General features: G+C 35.1%; 1 protein-coding gene across 4 annotated transcripts in view; it reads right to left on the bottom strand.

The window, feature by feature from the left end:
- Positions 1–10,288: 10,288 nt before the first annotated feature.
- LOC114338522 (protein decapentaplegic) overlaps positions 10,289–26,223 on the bottom strand; it is a 349,390-nt gene continuing 333,455 nt past the window's right edge. For all 4 annotated transcript variants that reach the window (XM_050644444.1, XM_050644446.1, XM_050644447.1 and 1 more), the window contains one exon: positions 10,289–16,708. In XM_050644444.1, coding sequence (XP_050500401.1) covers positions 15,831–16,708 — 878 coding nt within the window. In that variant the 3' untranslated portion in view covers positions 10,289–15,830. The remainder of the gene's footprint in view (positions 16,709–26,223) is intronic.

Below are 26,223 nucleotides of genomic sequence, written 5' to 3' on the forward strand. Positions count from 1 at the left end.
ATGTTCGTTCATGGGTATTCTTTCATTTTTCCTACTGTACTTCTGGTATATCGTCGGTGATGTGACAATACCTCCTATCTGCTTTTTCACGAATTTTGTAGGAGATGAAAAACTTGTTTGGGCCACCCCGTGTTTACATATATTTTTTGATTTGTTTTGTAGTAAATTCAACTATCTATTTACTACAAAACAAGTCAAAACTTACGTATGAAAACAGGAGGTGACCGTAAAAAATGTTTTTCGTCTCCTGCAAAACTCATGAAAAAAACATATAGGAGGTATTGTCACATCACTGACGATATATTTCAGAGAATGTCTAAAAAATATACTTTGAATGTCCTAAGAACATTCATGGAATGTTTCAACAAGACATTCAGTCTAAACAATATACTGTGAATGTTCAAAGAACATTCGTAGACATTCATGGAATGTTCCAACAAGACATTCAAGGAATGTTTAAAATGCTGACACAGCACTTTCCTGGGACTTTCCAGGGACGTTCGTGTGCTTTTGGGGACATTCCAGGAATGTTTTCAATGTCCTGTGTGTACCTTCTAGGAACATTCCTGGAATGTTTTGTGTTATTAGGGTTTTAACTGCACTTCTGCAGATCTCGTTAGAGCAGCGGTATTGAAAGTGCGAATTGCCATGATGGTTGGCCGATCTTCTTAGAGGAGAAGGCATATTAAGAAGAGGTATAAATAGTCGTCAATTTGGCGCCAAATCAAAACACTGTTAAGTTTAAAAATCTGTTTTTCGGTGTAAAAACACGGTTTAGTTAAATAATAGTAGGTTTAAAGATTATTGTAGAGACCGGATAGTAAATACTAAAAAGGAGTGTAATTATAGATACGTTTACTATAATTATAGTATGGTTGCTAACCTTGATGCACACTTTTTTTGCCCAATATTCGGCGTTTCAAACAAGAGCTTCTCTAGATTCTATTCTAAATAGTGTCCCCAAATTTTTAATCTTCTGCCGTTCTGAAATTCAATGAAATTAAATTTGTTTCCATTTGTGGCTTCATGCTGTCTACAACGATTAATGTGATGATAAAAACCTCCAGTTTTTATTAACAACCAGCTAATGATCACCTTTTCAACTGATTCATCTGAACGGTATTTCAATTATCTTGTTTACCTGAAAAAGTGCAGAAATTTCCATACACCGATAGTCTATTAGAGGTATTAAGTAAAAATATAAATAAACATATTTACAATATTATTGTAATAAATATAGGTGAATTACACAAATCTTATATAAGTGTATTCTAAGCTGTTGACTTGTTCAATTAACGATATTAAGCACTTACAAGTCCAGTAAAAATGGAATTTTACGATAATTGAAATTGTTAGAAAGATTCCATTCAATGAATTCGATGATATCAATTAAACAGAATTGTAAACGACTTCAAATTAGGTAATGTAAACATAATTCAAATAATGTAAACAAACTAACGAAGAAATAATAGATACAATAACACAAACCCAAGGAAAATTGACCCTAAACATGAAAAAGTCAAATTAATAAAGAAACGAAACAAAAAATGAAAGTCACTAGAGTACTAGAGTACTAAAAAGTCAAGGAAATGTTGATTCACAATAAACTCTAAATAGTCCAGAAAGCCACTGCGCATCCGCTAGGAAAAATATTCTAATTCAGATTTTTTGCACAATCTTACTCAAAAAGGACTTCTTTTAACAAATTTGAATGTTGCCAGGACCAAAAGGTGGTCAAAAATTCTTTAAACGTTTTTTTTGTATCAACATAAATGTTGAAATTTTTTTGTTTTTTAAAAAAATCATCGATTACGTCATCACGCCCAGACGGATGACATCACTAGTATACCATATATGCCACAATATCATAACTTAAAAATAAAAATCGGCGCGCGGCGTGTTTCGGGATTTTTCCTTAAAGTCGCCGGTTTATGAACTAACGAATTTATTCCTTTCATTTGCACCATACTGTCGGTGGAAAATAGTGTCGCGCACGCTTGATTAGCAATTAAAAAACAAAGGAGTTTCGAATATTGTATTGCAAAAAACTCTTCGGGATTTTATCAATCGATGTTTAAAGAATATCTACCTACCTTGGCAACATTCAAATTTTCAGTTTTTCACATAGTTTTTGAGGGTTAAAAATGGCCGATTTCGCAATTTTTAATCGCTTATATGTCAAAAACTATCATTTTTAGAGAAAAGTCACTAAAGACCTTTTCTGTTTGGAATGATCCAAAAAACCTAAAAAAACTTTTTTTCATGCAAAAAAAATAATTTTAGGAAAAAAACAAAATAAAAACGTTTAAAAAATTTTTGACCACATTTTGGTCCTGGCAACATGCTAATTTGTTAAAAGGAGTCATTTTTGAGTAAGATTGTCTAAAAAATCCGAATTAGAATATTTTTCCTAGCTTTCTGGACTAAAAGCAATATAAAGAAATCTCTAAAGGGACCGTTCAAGTATTACGTAACGCAGGTTGGGGAGAGGGGGGATCAAAAATCTTCAAAAATTGCGTTACGTATTACTTGAACGCTCTAAAAGCTATCAGCCGTGATATTATAAAATACATGAACGAGAAAATTATAAAAACTATAGGAGAATACAAAAGCATGAAGGTATTGAGGAGAAAAATTGAAAATGGCAAAAATGAAATCTTCCAACTTAAGACACGAATGGAAATATAGGCTCAGATATACCAGGCATATTATTATAGTGGAAAGTTTCTATGAAACATTATATCAAAGTCAAGTGATTCCAAAGCTCATCGAACAGCCAATACGAAAGTTTTGAATGTACGATCGGAGGATATACCATATCTCGTGAGACAGTTAAACTAGGAGATCCACTTTTGATGTCACGAATTTAAACACTTTTTAATCTATGTCTGCATAGTGAAAATGTTCCAAATAAATAATAGAATTAGGTTACAGTCCTCTTTCATAAAAAAGGTGATACGTCGAAAAAACCAACACCACTCTCAAATATATACAGGGTGTCCCGAAAAGATTGGTCATAAATCATACCACAGATTCTTGGATCAAAAATAGGTTGATTGAACCAAACTTACCTTAGTACAAATGTGCACATAAAAAAAGTTACAGCCCTTTGAAGTTACTAAATGAAAATCGATTTTTTCCAATATATCGAAAACTATTAGCGATTTTTTGTTGAAAATAGACATGTGGCATTCTTATGACAGGAACATCTGAAAAACAATTATGTATATCCTTTTAATGATCTATTTGCGCTGACAGCCCCGCTGATACATACAGTCCCTGGCCATATTATTATGACCACCTATGAATTTTTACAAAAATCACCTATTCCACTAGGTACGTTTTGTTTAAAATATGATTTTTAAATTTAATTTTGTTATGCACTGTTAATGTTATGCATTAACTATAATATATTTAATAATAAAGAGCAATAAAATATTTGAAAATACTAAATATTTATATTTTTTTAATATTTTGTTCAACTTCTCACCGTAATCAGATGGAAAATATTTGGGAGCTTTTAAAACGAGAAATTTTCGATGAAAAGGTCACTAACGAAATTGTTTTGATTAAAGGACTAATATATCGTTGAAACCACAATGACAAATTGAAGCAAAAAAAATTTATCTGCATTCAAAGTATGCCAAGACGGGTACTAGCGGCAATCAAAGTTAGAGGGGGCTCAGCAAAATATTGAAAAAACAAAAAGATGTGATATTTTTAAATGTTTTATTGGTGCTTATTATTAAATATAATACATTTAATAATAAACAGCAATAAACGATTTGAAAATATCACATATTTGTATTTTTTTAATATTTTGCTGAGCCCCCTCTAACTTTGATTACCGCTAGTACTTGCCTTGCCATACTTTGAATGCAGTTAAATTTTTTTTGCTTCAATTTGTCATTGTGGTTTCAACGATATATTAGTTGTTTAATCAAAACAATTTCGTTAGTGACCTTTTCATCGGAAATTTCTCGTTTTAAAAGCTCCCAAATAATTTTCCATCTGATTAAGGTCAGAAGTTGAACAAAATATTAAAAAAATATAAATATGTAATATTTTCAAATATTTTATTGCTGTTTATTATTAAATATATATTATAGTTAATGAATAACATTAACATTGCATAACAAAATTAAATTTAAAAATCATATTTTAAACAAAACGTACTTAGTGAAATAGTTTATTTTTTTTTTTAAATTCATAGGTGGTCATAATAATATGGCCAGGGACTGTACATATCTTGAAAGATTGGCAACGAACTACATACCTACTGTCTGTGTGCGCATGAGCCCGGGATTATAAAATTTCACTCTCGATCGTAAAGAAGTATAACTTAAAAAAAACTTACCAGAGGAACTATATACACTCCTGAAATCTTATTTATCAGAAAGATACTTTCGAGTGAAGTTTGAGTCAACCTATACAAAACTATATCCCATCAGATCAGGGGTACCGCAAGGAAGCGTGCTAAGACCACAACTGTATCTGGTTTACACAGCCGACTTACCCACAAGTCGTGATACAACGACCACCACCTTTGCGGACGATACTGCAATCCTAGCAGTATGTACACAAATACCTGTCGAGGCTGCTGCAAAACTCCCAGAGAGTATTAAATCAAATAAATACATAGGCACAAAATTGGAAAATTAAATTAAATGAACAAAAATCACACCATATTGTTTTTACAAAATGTCACAGTCGTCTACAGTAACAATAAATAATAAGGTAATTCCCTCAGTTACCTTTGTAAAGTATCTGGGCATGCACTTGGATAGGGGATTAACCCGGAGAACCTATATGTATGGAACAAAGGGAAACAACTGGGCATACAATTTAGTAAGCATTATTGGCTTCTAGGGCGTAAGTCAAAACTCACGACAAGAAATAAACTTCTAGTCTACAACACAATATTCAGATCGGTCTGGCCATATGGTCTCCAGCTCTGGGGAACAACATCCAAGTCGAATGTATCTATAATTGAGAGATTCCAGTCCAAGTGTTACGTTCAATAATCGATGCTTCGTGGTTTTTTACTAACAGGGATATTTACAATGATCTGAAAACGAAAACCGTGAGTGAAGTGATATTGGAGTTAAGGGGATAGGTACGAACTTTCGGCTTTAATGTTATTTAAATGGGATTCATTTTTTTTTCGAATCCTGAGAAAACTAATAAGTATTTTTGAAAAATTTAAACGCGGAATGAAAGATTACGTTATTACCCAGGGCCGATTCGAAAAAAATGATTACATTTAAAATACATTGAAAATTTTGACAGGCGTCAAAATGTTCCTTTCCTCGTAAGTGCAAAATACGTCGTACGTCTTGAAAGCTACGCGAATGTGCTTGCAATTAATTTGTTAGACAACAGTCAGGAAACAAAACGGTTAAAGAGACAGACACCATTAGATTTACCGCACAGACATTAATATTGTTACAATAGCTAAGTTAATATGTGTATATGCAGTAATTTAATATTAACCCTATAGCAGGGGCGGCTCGTGATAGTACAAAATGGTGAGGCACACTACACTTGAGGAATATTATTATGGTTAGCTTTTCTTTAATAGCCGGAAGGTCGATATTGTGACGTCATAACGTCACAGAACGGCACCGTATTTATTTTAAGGCTTGCAAACGATATTAAATAAAATCAATGGGAAAAACCCAATAGTTGGCTGTATACCATAGTTTAAAAAACTCATACAGAAGTAAAAACTTCAACTTGTATTCTGGTATAAAATCGTTTATTTAAAAACTATCTAAAAAGTCATCCAAATGGATTGCAAAACGTTTTCGTTCTAATTCAGAACATCTTCAGTGCATTCTGCAGAGTAGTTTGAAACTAGCACACCATTGGTCTGTTCTCATTGTACTGGCAAGTACCTAGCATTTTCGAGCAGGGAACTATGTTGCCCTTTGAGCATGTGTTCTACTATATCTAATAACATCGACTTGTAGTCACCATGTTTTGTTAAAATAACATATTTAAACCATATATTGTGGGGTTACCACTTTAAATGGTGTGGTAGTTTCAAACTACTCTGCAGAATGCACTGAAGATGTTCTGAATTAGAACGAAAACGTTTTGCAATCCATTTGGATGACTTTTTAGATAGTTTTTAAATAAACGATTTTATACCAGAATACAAGTTGAAGTTTTTACTTCTGTATGAGATATTAAATAACAATATTATTCGCAAAAGAATAGCCACGAAAGTTCTAAGTCTCTAACAAGTTCATACTCGTAGTAGCTGTTTTTTAGCTAAAAATAATAATTAATATGATACCACATATCAAAACAGTATGAATAAGATATTTCGTCCTTCCTTGGTCTCATCAGCGTTGAACGAACAGCCATATTAAGCAAAATTTACATTATATACTACATGACAACAACGGACAACTGATTCCAGTGGCGGCACTAGTGGGGTTTGGGGTTATAAGCCCCCCATACGCTTAACATCCTCCTTCATTCCATACCCCCAGAGACCCACCAGTTGTAGCCCGCCTAGGATCATCCCGGTTTGACCTTTGACTGATTCTGTTATTATTAATCACTTGCCAAAATGAAATTATGATACGCAAACAATATACCTACAAACACGTGATAATTTAATTTTAGAACCAATTTTATTATATTGTAAATGTATTGAATATACGGTAATAGAAACAAGCAAGTAAGCAAATTACGGTTATATTATAAGATTGTTTTTTATGTTAAATAAACTAAGGGTGAAATTTTATTTTTTTGGGTTTTTTATTTATTTTATAAACAGCGTGCTTAAAAGTAAATGAATTATTATGAAAGAAATAATACTTTCTAATTTTTTTATTAATTTATTTATTTAATTGACATTGGCAAATGGCTTTCAGCCAGTCAGAGTATGATAACATATTCTAATCATCTAATTATACTAATAGTAAGTACACGTAACTAGAACAAACTGCTCTAACAAACTACCTAAAACTGCAAAACCACGCTAGAGGCATATTTTTGCCTGCCTCTGAAAGAATACTTAATCCCGGTTCCAAAAATTATTCTGTCATGCTGCCGGCCGATCTCCGTCGGCTTCGTAATATGCTAGTCAAGGCTCCATCAGAGGCACGCATCTACGGTGCCTCTGCTATATAATTTGAGTAGAGTTCAGCGTGTTTATGAAGAACGGGTCAGGGCCGTACCTATTTTTATTTTTTATCATAAAAATAAAGTTATTAAGTATTATAATAAAAATTAAATTATTTAGCAAATTTCAAAAAGTTAAATTGTATTTAAATAATTGATGATGAAATAACGAAAATAAAGTTATTTAGCAAATTTCAAACAGTTAAATTGTATTTAAAGAATTGATGATGAAATAAAGAAATAACGTAAATAGTTGATTGATATACTGGTGAGGCACTGCCTCACCTGCCTCATAGGACCAGCCGCCATTGCCCTATAGAGATGTGTGGCGCTGGTCACAATCTCTTCATGTCATTATTTCACAGATAAAATGTGCCTATTGTTATAAACGGATATAGGTATGTTATAGTTATAACAGATTGCCTAATAAACATTAAATAAAAAAAACCAAAGCCGGGACCAATAGTCGGTTGTATTCGATTGATTTTTCTATAATCCCTTTTATGTTGTGTAGCTGGTCGTTAGGGCAGGGGACAATGGGCATAGCGTCGAAGTTATTCCTAAAATCTGCTTGTCCCTAGATAGGTTAAAATCTACTTTTATTTCCAGTTCATTTGTTATTATTCTTGTGAATAACTTATGTAGTTAATTTAACAGTCTTATTAATCGGTAATTATCGAGGTGTGTTGGATCGCCCTTTTTATGTAATAAAATGGTTAAATGCATTGTACCGTCTTGTAGGTGTTTTTAGCTTATTGCAGACATAAGTTGAACAGTTCCTTTATACCCTCTAAAAGTTTGTTTCCTCCAATCTTTGCAGATACAAAACACCGCAGTATTGTAGTGAGTAGTGAATATAGTGTCTGGAGTCGCAGGAGACTGAGACCCCGGAAGCTCTGAAGATGACGTCCGAGAGGATGTCGAAAGCTCGGCCTAGAAACCAACGACGCGGTGCAACCCGGAAGCCTGGTGAGTTTAATTTTAATATTATTAATAATTGTTGCATATTGGTCATTAACTCTTTTGTTGCTTAAGGCATTAAGGATTGTCCAAATTTCCATAGGGTCAAATGCCTTCCCACAATTAGTGTTATTATTACTATAGATATGTGATCTATGGTACTAGAACTTCCTCAAAATCCTGCCTGTTCCCGAGGCTGTTCCAGTGTGTTTGTTAACCGTAATGTAGTTATCTTCACAAACAGTATGCTTATGATGTGTTGTCCTCCATATTTTATCATTTTTATTTCACAGATATCAACCAGTCCTCTGGGATTTCACGAGTAGAATGGGTACAAATGATTGAAAAGCTTAATGTTTTCTTCGTTACTTAGTTTTAACGTATTAGCCCGATCAAAGAACAATCTGACCCCAAAAAAAATAAAGGAAGGATGAAAATTTGGGAATAGGTAGTTGAAATTGTCTATTATTATATAAGAAAAAGTTTACAATTCTACATCCCCTCCATTTTACAAAAATGGGGGGGGGAACACCCCCTCTCGAAGGTGAAAAATATACATTCAAAATAAGACCGGAATTGGATAAAATGACTCTTAACAACTTTTGTTCTATAGAATTTTTTCTCAAAGTCAATACTTTTCGAGTTATTTGCGAGTGAATATGTTAATTTTTTAACAAAAAAATACATGTTTTTGGACGGTATTTCGGAGATAACTCAAAAAGTACGTATTTTGTTCTTCTTCGACAAATTCCAAATCGAATATTTCAATGTGAAATAACCCAAAACTCGGGGAATTTCTCGGGGAAAATTCATTTCAAATTTTTTAAAGTGTTAAAAAAAGCTTTATTTTTGTTTTTTAAAAAAACTTCTAACATTAAAAGTAAGTGAGTTACACTCAAAATATTGTTGGTCCCTTTTATTTTTTGGTAAAAAAATCGCAAGTATCACCCCCTAATTAGCATTACAAATAAATTTTATCATTACCACTTGACAAGTTACTTTGCTTATAATATGTATTATTTATATGATCTGTAAGTTTCATCGGTTCAAAGTGCTTATTTTTGAAAAAGCTGTAGTTAAAATGGCTTGAACGAGTAACTAATCACGAGTTTAGGCAAATTTTAAACAGCCATGGCATAACCAATTTTTGTCTAACAAGAAAACAAAAAATCAAAAATATTCAGAAAAGCAAAACGAACATTTTATTACTCTTTGAGATTTTTGGTATTACTAATAATTTTTTAATTCCATAAAAAATTCATTTTTTTCAAAATTAAAAAAAATGTTTCATTTTAAACCCAAATTTTTTCAAAAATGAGCACTTTGAACCAATTAAACTTACCTATAGATAATATAAATAATACATAACTAAAGTAACTTGTGAAGCGGTAATGATTAATTTTATTTAGGAAGCTAATTTTATTAGGCGGGGATTTCTGTGATTTTTTAGCAAAAAATAAAAAAGACCAATAATATTTTGAGCGTAACTCACTTACTTTTATTGTTAGAAGTTTTTTAAAAAACAAAAAAGAACCTTTTGTTAAACACTTTAAAAAAGTTGAAATGAATTTTCCACGAAAAGAGCTCCGATTTTGGGTTATTTCAAATTGAAATATTCGATTTGGAAGTTGACGAAGAAGAACATATTTTTCATTAGCTACAACTCTGCTTCTACTGGGTCTACAGACCTCGTGCATACACCATTTTTTTCAGTTTTTTATAAGCTAGGTATATTTTGCTAAGAATATTTTTTCGCTAAAATACTTACTTTTTGAGTTATCTGCGAAAAAGCGTCCAAAAACATGTTTTTTGTCAAAAATGAACAAATTCACTCGCAAATAACTCGAAAAGTATTAATTTAGTGAAAAATCTCTATAGAACCAAAGTTACTCAGAAGTAGTCATTTTATACAATTTCGGACTTATTTTGAACTTCTGTAAAATGGAGGGGATGTAAACTTTTTTTTATATAATAATACAATTTTAACTAACTATTCCCAAATTTTCATCCTTCCTTTATTTTTTTGGAGGTTTTCGTAAAATTTTGTGTTTCCTTATCGGACTATATCTAATATCTGCCGGAATATTATCATGGTCAATAGCTTTCCCCTTCTTTGCCAATTTTATAGGACGACTCCTAATCTATATCTACATACTGACACTTTGGGTTGTAAATAAATTAAAAACGGTGGTTCATAATAAAATATTTTAATATATACAATTTGTACAAAAGCTTACATAATTTTACAAATAAGTGTTTGCTCGTTTCATTTACAATATGGGGTTACCATTCGATCAAAAAAATCGGAGCATAGGCTAGAACACATTCTAAAAAAGTTAATGTCTTTTAAACATTTATAAAACGTTTATTTTATTTTTTTGAGAATGCTTTTTAAAATTCCACTTCTTAAAGCTTCCGTGTGTCTGTGTTAAATGTTTATCCATATTTATATTTAATCAAAAAGAAGAATTTAATACTTGACAAATTGTTGAATAGTTAGCAGGTTCTGAAGATATCTGCGAAAATTAACGCCAAAGTTTTTGTTTTTAAACTGTTAGATTATAGAACTAAGGTAATGTAGAAAAGCATTATTTTTTTTTTCTAAAAAAAAGGAAAAAGCAATACGAAATTACAAAAAGAAAACAAGAAACTGAGAAAGACTTTAGGATAAAAACTATAAAAACGAAGAACAAAAAGTTCAAACAAATATGTCTATGGAAAAATATACAGCGAGGACGTTTGAGTTGAAATAAATTCATTTTCTCGAGAATGGGCGACTCTGGAGATAAATAACGAAAGAGGTCGATTTTTATGTTTAAATTATAATTTTTTGGCATATATATCATAGTAGTGACTTGATACATCTGGGCGTGATGACGTAATCGATGATTTTTTTAAATGAGAATAGGGGTCGTGTGATAGCTCATTCGAAAGGTTATTCAATGCTCTAGTCACTAATATAAACATTAACATAATTATTTATACAGGTTGCCTAATTTTTTTTAAATTAAATTAATTGACACACAAAAAGAAGAATCTATATAATTTATTTAATTCGAAATACATTTTACTGTTGTCCGAAAACAGGAAAAAATGTTTATTTGATAAATAAATATCGTTTATTTTTCAAACTACCATTTTTTCTGTTTTCTGACAGCAGTAAAATGTATTTTGCATTAAATAAATTACATTACATTCTTCTTTTTGTCTCAAATAATTTAATTAAAAAAAATTTTTGGGCATCCTGTATAAATATTTATGTTAAAATTTATATTAGGGAATTGAGAATTAAATAACTTTTCGAATGAGCTATCACACGACCCCTATTCTCATTTAAAAAAACATCGATTATGTACTTCATCACGCCCAGTTGGATGACATCACTAGTATGATATATATGCCAAAAAATTATAATTTTAAAATAAAAATCGACCTGTTTCGGGATTTACTTACAGAGTCGCCCATTCTCGAGAAAATTAATTTATTCCAACTCAAACGTCCTCAATGTATAATAACAACTGGTTCAAAAGTTTGTGCACTTTAAATGAGAAAAGAAGATCGTTGGAACGGTCAAGAAATTGTCATGGATTGAATTGTCATTGTCATGTCATTCAAACAATACCAAATCATACGAAAATTAATAACAAAAATCCCTTCATTTTGATCTATGTATTTTTGGTAATCTCTTCTATATTTTGCCTGTTCTCTTGGGTTTGTCGCATGATGCCCTAATATGGATTGCTAGATTATAATCAAATCTTAAATAAATCACCAAAAACTAATGACTTTTGCAGATGATAAGAGTAACCATTCTTGTATTAGGCAGACCAGCTGCCTGTTTACATAGACACGGCTCATATTTTCACTTATGGGACATGCTAGATAGAATGATAGGATCAATTTTTATTTGTACATTAAATTTTTTCTACATATTATGCATTGGAATCAGCGATTAACTGTACCAAAATAATAAAAAATTTCGACACAGACACATTTAGAGTTTTACATTGAAATCTGAAAGGGAAATATTAAAATTTACTAAAAAAACTCTGTTGTTTCCAAACAACATTCTAGCAAACACTCCGTTTTCTTCGACCGAACATCAAATTCTGTACAATATGCACATTCTTTTTATAAAATATTCAATAAATATCCTTATCCAGGTACTAATATATTACATTTGACTCTTTTGCATTGCTTCGAAGTATACAGGGAACAGTCCAAAAGTACGTTCATTAACCACCCCATTTACCTGTACCACGAGTTTAAATTTCAGTAGATTTTGCCCTGTACACTTCACGTTACATGTTACAAAAAAAAAAAACAATTTCACGGCCCCCGATATATTTCTTGTAAGATATAAATCTCTTGGTTAACAAAAAAGGGGCCCGTGGAATTTGGTGTATGTATGTACAGTCGTTTTAGACGTCAAGATTATGTAATATAGCTGCCAAAACACTCGATTAGACTTTATCTCGAAAAAGATTTAATGGTTTACATTAATAGATATAAATAAAATGACACAGATTTTGATCTTGCAATATGAAAATGCGAAAATACAAAAATTAATTTAAACATAATATTAAATACAGTTTTCATTCCCATCTTACTTTCTATCGTGCTAGGAGATGGATCACCGGCAACGATATAAAACGAGGTTAGCTATAGCTAACCTCGAGGTAACGCTCCTGCGCAGTAAAGAAAATCCGTTCCAACAAAAATATGATCGTCATCGGATCGTCCTTCCCACTGTTCCAACAAGAATTGTGATCTTTCGGTGACGGTTTCGTGATGATCATTTCAGTAATCGGGCAAATGCATAATGTGCTGGTTGGACTGACTTGAGCACTAGGATTTAATTCTTTAAATTTTTTGAGCCTTTGATCGACTAAAAGCACACAAGCTGACACCAACAAAAATGACAAATATATGATTACCGTCATGGGACGATAACTGGGCGATACAATTACGAACATGCGCACAACAAACGGTACAAGTAGTTTCGTGATGGTTTCTGGGCCGTCCAAAAGTTCATGTTGGAACAAACCTTATAACAATGAGGAGAGTACTGCCGGACTGTTGATCTGGTAACAACTCCATTGTCCCTAGAGTATTTATTGAATGCCAATCGCTTCTGCTACAGTATTGATTTAGTAGCAGCTCCCAAATCAGGTCTTAAAATTTGAATTTAAGACCAAACCGTCCTGCCGCTGAGACCATGTATTGATTGTTGGCTCCATCCGTCCACCTATAACCAAGAACAAGTAGTAATTGTTCTTTCTGCTTGGCGTGCGTGTGTATACTGACTAGCGCATCAACGGCCATAGAAAGGATCCAAACTTAAATTCTCAACGAATTTCAACGTGGTTCTACGTTCCACCTCGGTTTTGATGAGCCACGCTCAGGAGCCCTAAAAACGGCTACCATTGAGGATAACGTGACAACAATCCACGATCTCGTATTGGCAGACCACCGATTGAGGATGCCCGAGATAACTGAGACAGTAAGCATCTCAAAAGACTTCATAGGTCAAAAGGGAAAAATGACTTCAGAGCTCTATGAGGCTTAATTATTGGATCGATTCGACGCACAAAAAGGCCCCATTTATCGAAGAAGAAAATATTCTCCCACCTTGACAACCGGCTCACGTATCCACCATCATTATGGTCAAATTGGTCAAATTGTGCTACAAACTGCTGCCCCATCCACCTTATTCTCCAGATTTGGACTCGTGTGACTTCTTTTTGTTTCTAAACTTGAAAAAGTCACTGACCGAGAAGAAATTTGAGTAGAATGAGGGGGTGAACGTCGCCAAGCGGGTAATTTTGTAGATCTCTAGAAAACTTATTTTTTAGACGAGCTAAAGAAGTTCAAGGATCGATGGGTAGAGTTTATAGAGCCACAAGGAGACCTTGTATAGAAATATATCACCACTTTTCAAAATTTTCATTTTTCTTTTCTAGGATAAGCTGTCAGCTCTACCATTGTCTACATAAAAAAAAATGACTTAATATGAGATCTATCCTTACAGCAAGCTATTCTCAGTCTAAAAAATCTGTGTGTATTTTATGTTACACTTGTCAATAAAATATATTAAACATAAAAATGGTGACAATTTAATTTAAAGTCTTTTAAAATCTTCTCTACTGTGGACTTTTTCGATAGTCTAAAACAACTGTACATTAGTTAGACTACAGAATATTACAAATCTTACAAAAACAAAAACTAAAATTACAATCACAGATGAACAATAGAAAATAGTCAACGCATTTTTTACAAAGATAGGTTTAACCCTAAATGCGCAATAATGCAAGTTATGGGCAAAGTCTTCTATCAAAAATTAACAAAAACATCAAGTACCTTAACTATATATTTAAATTTTCAACGTTCTGACTAATAACTTCCAAATGATCTGATGAAGACAAATAATAATCAGTAGTCAATTTACATCCTGGTTTTTATCTGAACACTGTTTTCAGATTGTTGAACGGTATTCACGTCTTCTTCGGTGTGTGTATAGAACGTTTACAAAAATAGTTTCTTAATTATTGTGTTTATCCATAAAGCTTAGGAATTCTGCACAAAACTTGACAGGTCTTATAGCTCTAACATCTTTAGTTTTTTAATAGCTGACGTGAATTCTTCAATGATAATCAGTGGTCCTGTTTGACATTCCGTGTCTTCAATGGTATCCTGCCTTTCATCGACGAAAGTTACTTCCACTTATTTCTTCCGTGTGTAGTTTTCTTTCACACTTAATAGTTGTCTGTCTTGGTTATCTGTCAAACATTAAACTCTTCTAGCTCTAGGCTTGTATAAGCCTGCAGCTTCTTTAACTTTGGCATATTATTGCACAGTATCAATGTCTGTGTAGTAGCTCTTACTGGAAACGATAAAATTTAGATGGTTTTGGTAATGATAAAATGATTAATTTATAACATCCATTAATTTGTTGAAGTCTGTAGTCTGTAACGTTATTAACGTCACATCTTTTTTTGTACCGATAGATACAAAATGCCGTAAGTATAATGAAATGACTGATGAACCGATTATTTTCACTTTTGTAAGTATAAACTTTAACTCCTAGCTTTTGGCAAGACTGCATTGAATTTTATAAATATATCATATTTTATTATGTCTTTAATGAAAAATAAATAAAAATAAAAATAAATGATTAGTTAACTTATTGTTTAATTTTCCTCCATCTAAATCTTCAACGTTCAGATTTTTGATTAAGACAAGACGTACTCACAACTTGACAGATTGAGCTGGGCTAGCGTAAACGATAACTATCATAATTTATTAAAATATTATTTTGCAATAGTATTTCAATTTTCTGTGGTAGTTTAGCGTTACACAAATGGCGCCCAACGTGGAGCCGAACCCACGACCATGAGATTAAGAGTCTAATGCTCTAGTAATGTGTAGGAATTAGAATAAAATAATTATTTGACAATAAAATAACAAAGACTTGACGTTTATAATGTTACAAGTTTTAAGAAGAAATGTTTACTTTTTAACTACAGCATACATAAGTGAATAGAAGGTAGCTTGAGATAAATAAACCTATTTTGATTTGACAACATTTTGATATAAGAATTTGCCATTTCCTCGCAAAACATGGGTATCTAAAACATTTCACTGGGATAACAACTGTTTCGTGCAAGACGGTAGCCTCAAAAGTTCAAAATGATCACAGACGCGGTTACGGAAAATATGTCACAACAAATCGACTACCGGCAGCCACACCCCACTACAACCATTTCCTTATAGTTTTTTAAAACTACCTTCTCGTCTTCGTCAAGATAAAGCATCGAAATGGGATTAAGATGCGTGGGGACGCAACAAGACTTCGGAACCTTCATGGGATTCACTGAGTTCATAAGCGTCTGAATTATCGCGTGATTCGTCGTGTTCAGATGCGAAGCTATGGGAAAATTGCATTCGCCCTGGCAGTAGTAAGCATCGTAGCCAGGAGGAGCGACGATCCAGTCGCTCCAGCCAACGTCCCGGAAGTCTACATACATCTGATGTCTGTTGCAGGGATACCTCTTCTCATTTTTGGATCTGATGTGCTTCTTGGAATTCCTCCTTCTTCTTTTGATTTGCGCCAGCTCCGCACCGCGTCTGGATCTGCTTTTGCCGTCGTCTGTGTAAGCAAGAAGAAGAGGCTGGAGGTTATTCCAGCTACTTTCGTCGTCATGCACGCTTCTGCGCAAGCGAATATGGTGGTGTAGTTTGGCTTTGTTTTTTCCTGCTCCTCGTATTGATATTAGAAGACCATGGTTTCCCTTTGGATCCTGTAGCCATCGTTCCACTGCTGGAAAAACATCTAGACTCACGGTACTATTTTTCCTCGTGTCTACCAAAATACTGTCTATCACCCTAGTTATGGGACTTCTCTTGCCTTTGATCCCTCGTTGGGTGATGTCACTGACGAGGATCCTTTGAAAGTAGTCTTTTTCGTCGGATCCTTCCGTCAACCACTTTATTTTCTGTCGACTTAGGGTTAATTCTGCAGCTTTGATTTGCTCTTCTTTCGGCACTGACAGCAGATCAAATTTTAGACGAAACTTGTGGTGGCTGCTAAACCTCAGGTCCACCGGACTTTCTGTAAAAGAAAAAAAATATTAGTATAATTTTTAAGATGAAAGCCGTACAAAATATAAAAGATTTCCCATCTACCAATATTTCTCATGTAACAAAATATTAAGGCTTATTGCAGGGATGCTCTACATCTCCGACACTTTCAAGATATTCCTGAAACAAATATTATAACCATGGAAAAGGAAATGTGAAGGGATGGGAATACCAATCAGGGACAACTTCTTGTACACATTAAGTTTTGCAGATGACCAAGTGGTAACGGCTCAAGATGAAGATCTGTCCCATATGCTCCGAAAATTAGAGGACAACACAAGAGGACACATTAGAGGACACAAAAAATGGAGTGGAAATAAACCTAGAAAATACCGAATACTTAACAACAGAACAAGAACCATTGAGAAACTTGGAAATGGACGATAATAGGGAAATTAACGGTACTGAAAAATTCAAATACTTCCCTTGCATATGTATTAGGTCTCCTATGTTTTTTAGTCCTGTCCATTGTTTGACATTGCGGAGCCATGACATTTTCTTCCTGCCCACTCCCCTTCTTCCTTCGATCTTTCCTTCAATTTAGGTTTGCAGAAACTGGTATCTTTCATTTCTAATTAGGTGCCCCAGGTATGCCGTTTTTCTCTGTTTAATTGTGCATAGCAGTTGCCGTTCTGTACCAATTCTTCTCAGGATTTCTTCATTTGTTTTTCTTGCGGTCCAGGGAGCTTTAAGGATTCGTCGATAAATCCACATCTCAAATTCCTCTAGCTTATTCGTGGGATAGATAGATTACCAGAAATACAAAGAAGAGAATATACAACTCCTTGGTACCTAGTGTAATGACCTATGGAGGAGAATTGGGTAATAACCAAACGAAATAGATCCAAAATTACAGCAACTGAAATGGAGTTCATGATAAGAAACTCCAGAGTGACAAGACTAGATCGCATTAGAAATGAGGAGATAAAACGAAGAATGGCAGTAGAACAAGACATACTCAGTTACATCGAAGAAAAACGTTTAATTTGGTGTCGCATGTGAGAAGAGCAGATCAGACAAGGTTGATATCTAAGATTTCGGATTGGAGCCCAATAGGGAAGAGAAGGAGAGATAGACCCCGAAGATCATGGACGGATGAAGTAGACGAGATCATGGAAAGGCGAGATAAGTCATGGAAAGGCGAGACCTTAGAGATGAAGAATGGCAGAACAGAAAGGACTCGAGACGTTGGCTGAAAGAAGGAAGGTGACGACAGCTGTAAAAATCCTTTATGTATAGGTAGATAGATAGAACAAAATACGTGAAAGAACATTTCGCTCGTCCGGAAAAAACTGACACAACTCAAAGTTATTTAGTTATCTTGTTAAATTGACTCAAAAAATCCTATATTTTTACTAGGAAAAGTTTCACGTAGATGTGTACTTCCAAGTTGATAAGATGGCGGCAGTGTCATTATTTTATTGGCGGTAAAATTAATATTTTTATTTCGAAACAATGACTCTTTTGAGGTTATGCTCTGACGTTCGACGTGAACGTATCGTTATTTATCGCGAAAACAGTTGTATTTCAAGAAGTGTCCTAGGTATTTTTTGTTAATGACTAAAAAGTTACCAATATTTTAAAAGAAAAGTGACAACTCAAAATTTTGATCTTTTTTTCTTTGTTAAATCAAAAAAAGTTGTTTTTTGGGTTGTGACACTTTTATTCCGGATGAGCGATTTATTGTACAAATTCACCGAAAAAAAGTAAAAGTAATTTGGAAAGTACCATATACACACTACAGTTACTACCTGTAGCGTATTGTAGCGAAATAAGAACGGTTATAAAGAAAAATAAAAATAAAACACCAGTTGCACTAGAACAGCCTTCAACGTCGTTAGAAATGTAGTTCTTAACACCAGATCACTCTGTATATGGAATTGTCCGTTCTTAAATCAGATTAAAATCAAATTTATATATTTCCAGGTGTGACAAGTAAGTGTACGTATGTATGATATTATTTAATTAGGTATGAAATATTGTATAACATAACGACCGTCCCACTTTCGCTACTGGAAGGCAATAACAACAACACACAACACCTCGACCAGTGGCGTTACCCTAGGAAAGATTTTGGGGACAAAAGTTTCATGTTTTTGTATTTATAGCTGTTTGTTTTGATTTGTAACTCCACCAAAACAACTACATGTAGAAATAAAGTAAAATATTAAACCGAAGAAAGCGCCTTGCTAGATTTAATTACGGGTGAAATTATTTGCTGAAAAATCTTACCCTAAGAGCAGTATTAAAATTAACAAACCTAATTAATGCTACATTCAAATTAAAATATGTGCCAACGATATGGAAACTGGCAGAAGTCATTATTATTCCTAAACCTGGAAAACCAGTACATGAAGTTTCGTCATACAGACCGACATCTCTGCTCCCTGCGTTATGGAAGCTGTTTAACAAACTTCTCCACAAGAGAATAAATTAAATTCTTCTTCTTCTTCTTTAAATAGTACTAGGTCCTGTTTCTCCTGTTACAGTCTCTTGGTACAAACATTAACGGAGAGTTAATTAACAATATACAATACGCTGATGACACGCTAATAGTAACAGATAACCTAGCAAATTTACAGTATTTGATGGAAAACATAAACACTCACACCAATAAGTATGGTCTAAAACTGAACATCAAAAAGACTAAATTCATGATTGTAACGAAGAAGCTATACACCAATGTGAATTTAACCATAAATAATCAGTCAGTTGAAAGAGTTACGTCCTACAAATATTTAGGGGTTTGCTTCACTGATACTAATGACCAGACAAGAGAAATCAAGAGGCGAATAGAGAGAGCGAGACAATCGTTTGTCAAAATGAAAAAGTTCCTATGCAGCCGGGACATAAATATAAACTTAAGAACAAGAATCTTAAGGTGCTATGTTTTCTCCGTTCTGCTGTACGACATGAAAGCTTGGACACTGAAAAGATAAACATCAAAAACATTGAGGCATTCGAGATGTGGTGTTACAGGAGAATGTGGAAAATACCATGGACAGAAAGAGTAACAAATCAAGATGTTTTGCTGAAGATGGGGAAGGAATGCGAAGTCATAAAAACGATACAAACGAAAAAACTGGAATATCTAGGCCACATAATGAGAGGAGAAAAGTACTCTCTGCTAAGACTCATAATCCAAGGAAAAATCTCGGGAAAGAGAAATGTGGGACGTAGGAGGATTTCCTGGTTGCGAAATTTAAGGGAGTGGTATGGGTGCAGTTCAATACAGTTGTTCAGAGCTGCAGCCAATAAAGTTAAGATTGCTGTGATGGTAGCCAACCTCCGATAGGAGACGGTACTGCAAGAAGAAGAAGAAGTCTCTGCTGAGATCCGGAGCTCCAGCTCTCATACCATCGTTTTTTGGGTTTTTCTATGGATCGCTTGATGTTGAGCTTCTGTTTCTTCGCCCATTTCGCCATACGTTTACGGTCGATCCGATCTATTTGGTCTCTCCACATGCGTCGTTGTACTCTTGTCCATCTCAGTACGTCTTGAACGCCTAGCTCTCTCAATGTGTCTTCGTTTCGTATCCTATATCTGAGTATGATACTTCTTATGGATGGGTTTTCATCTCTGTTGTTCTCATTATTTGTTTGGTCATTGTTGTCGCGGCCCTTGTTTTAGCTGCGTATATCAGTACATGTCTAACACATGTCATATAAATGCGGACTTTGCTTTCGGTTCTCATATATTTATTCCGCCAGATTATATATTTACCTTAGGAAACCAGTTATTCTCGCTGATTTCGTTGCCTGTCATTTTGTTTCTTGCCACAGATGCCTGTCGCTAGATCTTTTTACACCCAGGCATCTAAAATTCATTACCTGTTCAATTATATGGTCGTACACTGCCAATTTACATCTAACTGGGTTTTTGTTATATTACTGTAGATCAATATCTTGGATATTACCATAAATCAAATTATTTAAGCAACATTAAAACATTCAGCAAATCAATTCGGGTTTATAAATAATATGCACTCCATAATCGACCGGGTGCACAGAATCACAAAAATATTATTGAAAAATCGATAGAGGAAAGAAAGTATGTTCAGCTATTTTCCTTGATGCTGAACATGATTTCGGTAAAGTTTGGCATGAAGGATTTTTATAATTTATCGACATTTTAGAATTAAGCAAGAAGAATGTTTTTCAGAATTAAAAGAAATTACAGCAGGTGTTTCACAAGGCAGTGTGTTGGGCCAGGTCCTATAGCTACTATACATGTATGATATAATTCCATTGGAAAATAATTCAGTTTCCACCTTTGCCGATGATACGACTATTCAAGCAGTAGAGATAACTAATGAAGAGGCGCCCAACAAGAGTCAAATAGCAGTTAACCAAAACCACAAATGGACACAAGAATGGAGAGTCAGGCTGAATGAACCTAAATCTGTTCATGTTAATTTTACCAACAAAAAAATATAATATATACATACCAACATAAGATACTAAACTACGGTGAAGGCTCACGTCAAGAAAAAAGGGAAACACTAAATATAAGGTATAAAAAAATGTACTATTGTCTAGTTAGAAAAAACTCCACTCTGTCAATCCTAAATAAGATATTATTTTGCAAACAAATATGGACCTGCATGGAGTTATGGATGACCACTATGGGTGTGCTAGACAATATAACAATCATACAAAGATTACAGAACAAAAAACTGCCATGCTCCTTGGCACGTGGCAAAAATTGACCTCCATAAGGACCTAGGAATAGAAACTTTAGATATCATCATTAAGACGCCAGATTGTAGTTCTAATAAGCATAATCGTACTGATAATTATGGGAAAAAAGTTTTCTTGGTCAGAGAATAGCAAAAGATCTCCAAATATTACCATGAATTGTGTTGATCATTAACCATCATTCCTACTTATAAACTTACGACAATATATATTTTACAACACTTTTTACAGTATGATTGAAAAGGCAAACTCCAAGATTTGTTTAAAATTCTTCAGCCCTGACCTCTATATTGTCGACAGCCCAGACAAAAAACTCCAGGCAACGCCTCTGGTATCAACTGTTTTGCATAGTTGCCAGAATTATAAATAGTGAAATGCCGATTTCTAGAGAGTCACGTGAAATAATCCTGTTACTATTCGTACTATTGATTAATCACTGAATTATTGTTACGAGAAATATTTTTGAAGAAAATTGGCCAGAGGCGTTTGCATGGGATCGGCAATTGGTCAAATTCCGTATTCAGTATCGGATTAAGAATTTCAGTAACTTCTCCAAGAGTATTTACTCCAGTTCTAGTCAAATTCCAGTACAAATTTGATGATAGTAGTAAGAAGAACAAAAATCTCAGTGTTCTATAGAGACAAAACACACCAACTGTTGAGTAGAAATGTTTCGAGACCACAATAATTGTTATCATACTCTTTTTTGTACTAGATCTTATCTCGAATTTGTTCATTTCTGACTTTGTCTAATAGTGTTAATCTGCAGTATCTTCTCCAAAACATTATTTTCATTGCATTTATTCTGTTTTCATTCTTTTATTTGTCATCAATATATCCCTGAACCATAAAGTGAGCATTTTTTTATTATTGTCTTAAAGTTTTGGTGCTTAGCTTGTAATGTCGTCGTTCCATTTAATGTAGTGTAATTGTCGTGTCATTCTTTACTTTGTTTTGTTTATTATATCTGCTTTATCTGATCCTGTATTTGTTCACTTTGATGGAATTAAATGATATAATTCGATTGATGTCTAAAGAAAAGATGTTAACGAAACTAAGAGAAAAGATGAACATTTAACGTATATGTTTAAACCAAAAAGATTTGTTGGAATATAGAAACAAGAATAATCTAATACAAAAACTTGTAACAGGTAAGTCAGCTTCGGTGAATAGCAAAGAAAAGGGAACCGTTTGGAAATGAAATTAAGGAAATGAAGGAATGAAATTCATCCACAACATTGCACTCAAAAAACTCCCCAAGAAAATGATAGTGAAACTACACTACATCTTCAGATTTTGCCTGGAAAATGCGCATGAGAAATAAGAAAAATAATACAAGAAGATCAACTCAGATTTAAAAGAAATTACGAACTTCAGCTAGTAAGAGTGATCAGCAACACGAAAATCCGATTCAACAGAAACCAAAAACAGGAATGGTCATCTTCGACATAGAAAAAGCATACAACACGGCCTGAAAGAAAGCCCTTATCTACAAGATGGACTGAGCTAGGTTGCCTCATTACGTAGTTAATATACGCATTTAATAGAGCATTTTAAGTTTCAGCTGATCAAAAGATGTCCAGGGTATAATAAGACCAGGAAGGGATGCCTGGATGCACACACATTCCCACAAAATTTTCGTCCACCTGATGTGGACTTCCTGGCAATTGACGTGCACATCCCCAACAACGAAACCCTCACGATAGTCTCTTACTACAAACACCCGGGTCAACCACTCAACAGGCATTTGCTAGAGTACTTTTCGAGGCTCGGCAAGGCTGTGTTGATGGGTGACCTAAATTGTAGACATACACAGTTTGGTGATCACCATCAAAACCCAGAAGGCATCCGCCTCACGGATTATCTACTAGACCTTCCCATTTCAAGAATCACCAACACTGAATTCACGTTTTTGAACGCCAATGGGGCCTCTATTATCGACCACATCCTAGTTACTAGTAACATTCTGGATCGGTTCGGGGATAGATGCCACATAGGCGATTCGATAACGTCAGACCACGTACCTCTTCTTGTCGACACCGACATTCTCACTCCAAAACAACCAAACCCTCCAAGATCTATAAGAGACTATCGTCACGCTAACTGGACTGAATTCCAAAACTTCATCACACAAAATCTCCCAATGTTAGGCGAACTCGATACTAACGATAGTATCGACACCAGTGCAACCAATATCGAGAACCTCATCACTGAGGCGATCACGCACGCAATTCCACTCAAACAAATAACTTATACATCACCGGCACTTCCACAATACATCATTGCCAAAATTCAACAAAAACGACGTCTTCTACGTCAATACAAGGCCAACAGAAACCCACTAATCAAAACAGAGTACAACCGAATCTGTGCCAGGATAAAGAGGGAGATATCTGTCCTAACGGCTCGCCGGTGGGAAGAGACTACCTCAAAACTGGACTACAGAGACGGAGGTAAATTCTGGCAAAAATTCAAAGTCCTAACAAAACAAAAATTATCTCAACCATCTCATCTGTTGGTCAACAATCACATAGTCAATTCCCCAGAAGGGAAAGCCGAAGCATTCAAAAATTCGCTTCAAAACAATTTTCAAACGCCAGATAACCCGAACTTTGATCGCATATTTAAATTCAACACAGAATACATTGTAAATGTTACTCTCAACCACCACATTCCAGTCTATGATCCTATCATGGACCCCCTCACAGACAGGGAAACGGAGAGCTTTTGCCAAATCGGCAAAAACAGCGCTCCCGGACCTGATGGCATCAACCGAAGGTGCCTCAAAAAACTTCCAGAGAGTATCATCCCTCTTCTAACTAAAATATTCAATGCATGTCTCAAAAACAGCCATTTTCCTACTCCTTGGAAAGTGGCCAACACCATCATGCTTTTGAAAAAAGGCAAACCCCCAACCGACGTGGAATCCTACAGACCAATTTCATTAATCAATACTCTGGGTAAAGTTCTTGAGCTAATCCTAAGGGAGAGGCTCAATAACTTTCTCGAAAACCACAATATCATACCAAAATTCCAATATGGATTCCAGTCAGGTAAATCTACCAAACATGCATTAATAGATTTCACTACCAAAGTCACTCAAACCATCAACGATGGTTCTATCGCCATAGCCACATTTCTGGATGTGCAGAAGGCTTTCGACCAGGTCTGGCACGACGGGCTTGTTCGGAAACTTCTGGACATCGGGCTTCCATTGCAATTTACCAAAATTGTACACTCCTACCTCCACAACCGTACTGTCAGAGTGAAAATATGCGATCAAAAGTCCACCCCCTTCACTCCACAAGCTGGAGTTCCCCAGGGTTCAGTCCTAGCGCCGCTGTTGTACATCATCTACAACAGCGACATCACTAACCAAAATATCCCAGGTACTCGGCTGTTTCTCTATGCAGACGACACGACTCTGCTCTCAACTACCTCTCGATACAACCCAAGACTCCTCTTCAGAAGAGCACAGGCTCTGTTGGACGGTGTCGGCGAATGGTGTTGTAAGTGGAGAGTCACGCTCAACGCGAACAAAACAACAACAATTGTGTTTCGCTCCCCTACTGTGTCAAATAGAATCATTCGCAATGAAGACGACCAATATCCTCTGAGTTTGTTGGGAGAAAGGCTTGTTGTTAGCCCGACTGTGAACTATTTGGGAGTACTGTTTACCAGGACTCTCAACTGGGACGCAGATCTAAAGGCAACTTTAGATAGGGTAAGGAACAGGGCCAGACTTCTCAACGCTCTCTCGGGAAAAATTGGCAAGACACACAAGAAGACTCTCATTCACACTTACAAGACCTTTATTCGACCCGTCATGGAGTACAAATCATGTATCTACTCTCTTTGCTCAAGACAAAAACAAGAGAGGTTGTTGAGGACGGAGCGCAGAGTCTTGCGTAGATGTAACTATGAGCACTGGCGATATCCCTCAAACGAAATCCATAACATCTCGAACATCCCCAAAATCACCGAGAGAATAAACTCTCTGAACAGGAACTTCACAATCAAAGTAATCAACGGCCCCCCTTCCGACACACAAGAATCTCTCAAATGTTCCTGTTCATCTTCCGGCCACGTACTCTACCGAAAGCCCAAACGCAAAAAGATTCACGTACCGTCCGCTCTAATGCAAACATGCATTGACGAACTCCCGGTAGAGTACGAAAACATCCTTGAGGCTACCCCGTTAGCCTTCCGTACCCACCTCTAACATTTCCTCTTCCTTACCCCGAACAGGGAGAAGTTGGTTTTTTGCGGTTTCCCAACTTCATTGCACAATTATACCTGTTCGTCCCAAGAAAATAGCCGCAACTATTTTCTCCACTCGAACGCTCACTGTCCACGCTGCGCTCAAAGCCACCTCCTGACCGCCGACGAGGGACGCAGGTTCGCCTGTCGTTGTACAATGGTTTCTAGGGAGCTTGGTCGAAAGCAAAGCACGGACAGTACACGTAAATGTCTATGGAACCAACAACAATCCATCAAACTTTCTTCTCTGTTGACTTCTGGCCTTCTGGACAACACCGTCTGGCATAACCCAGGATCCAAGAACACCAGGACACGGCGCTTGCCCCGGTGTGGTTTTCGGACTGTTTGCTTTGCTGCCAACACAATACATTCACCTCAAACCCTGAAGAGGACAAAATCCTAAACGGGGAAGCACATTGAACGCATTTCTTCTAAACATTATCTAGACAAGCAAATCAAACAATGTGGCATGGCATGCCTGGATGCCCCAGGGCAGTATTTTATTGGTCATTGTATACAACATTGTTGT

This window comes from Diabrotica virgifera, chromosome 2, assembly GCF_917563875.1.
Source record: "Diabrotica virgifera virgifera chromosome 2, PGI_DIABVI_V3a".
Taxonomy (NCBI): Eukaryota; Metazoa; Arthropoda; class Insecta; order Coleoptera; family Chrysomelidae; genus Diabrotica; species Diabrotica virgifera.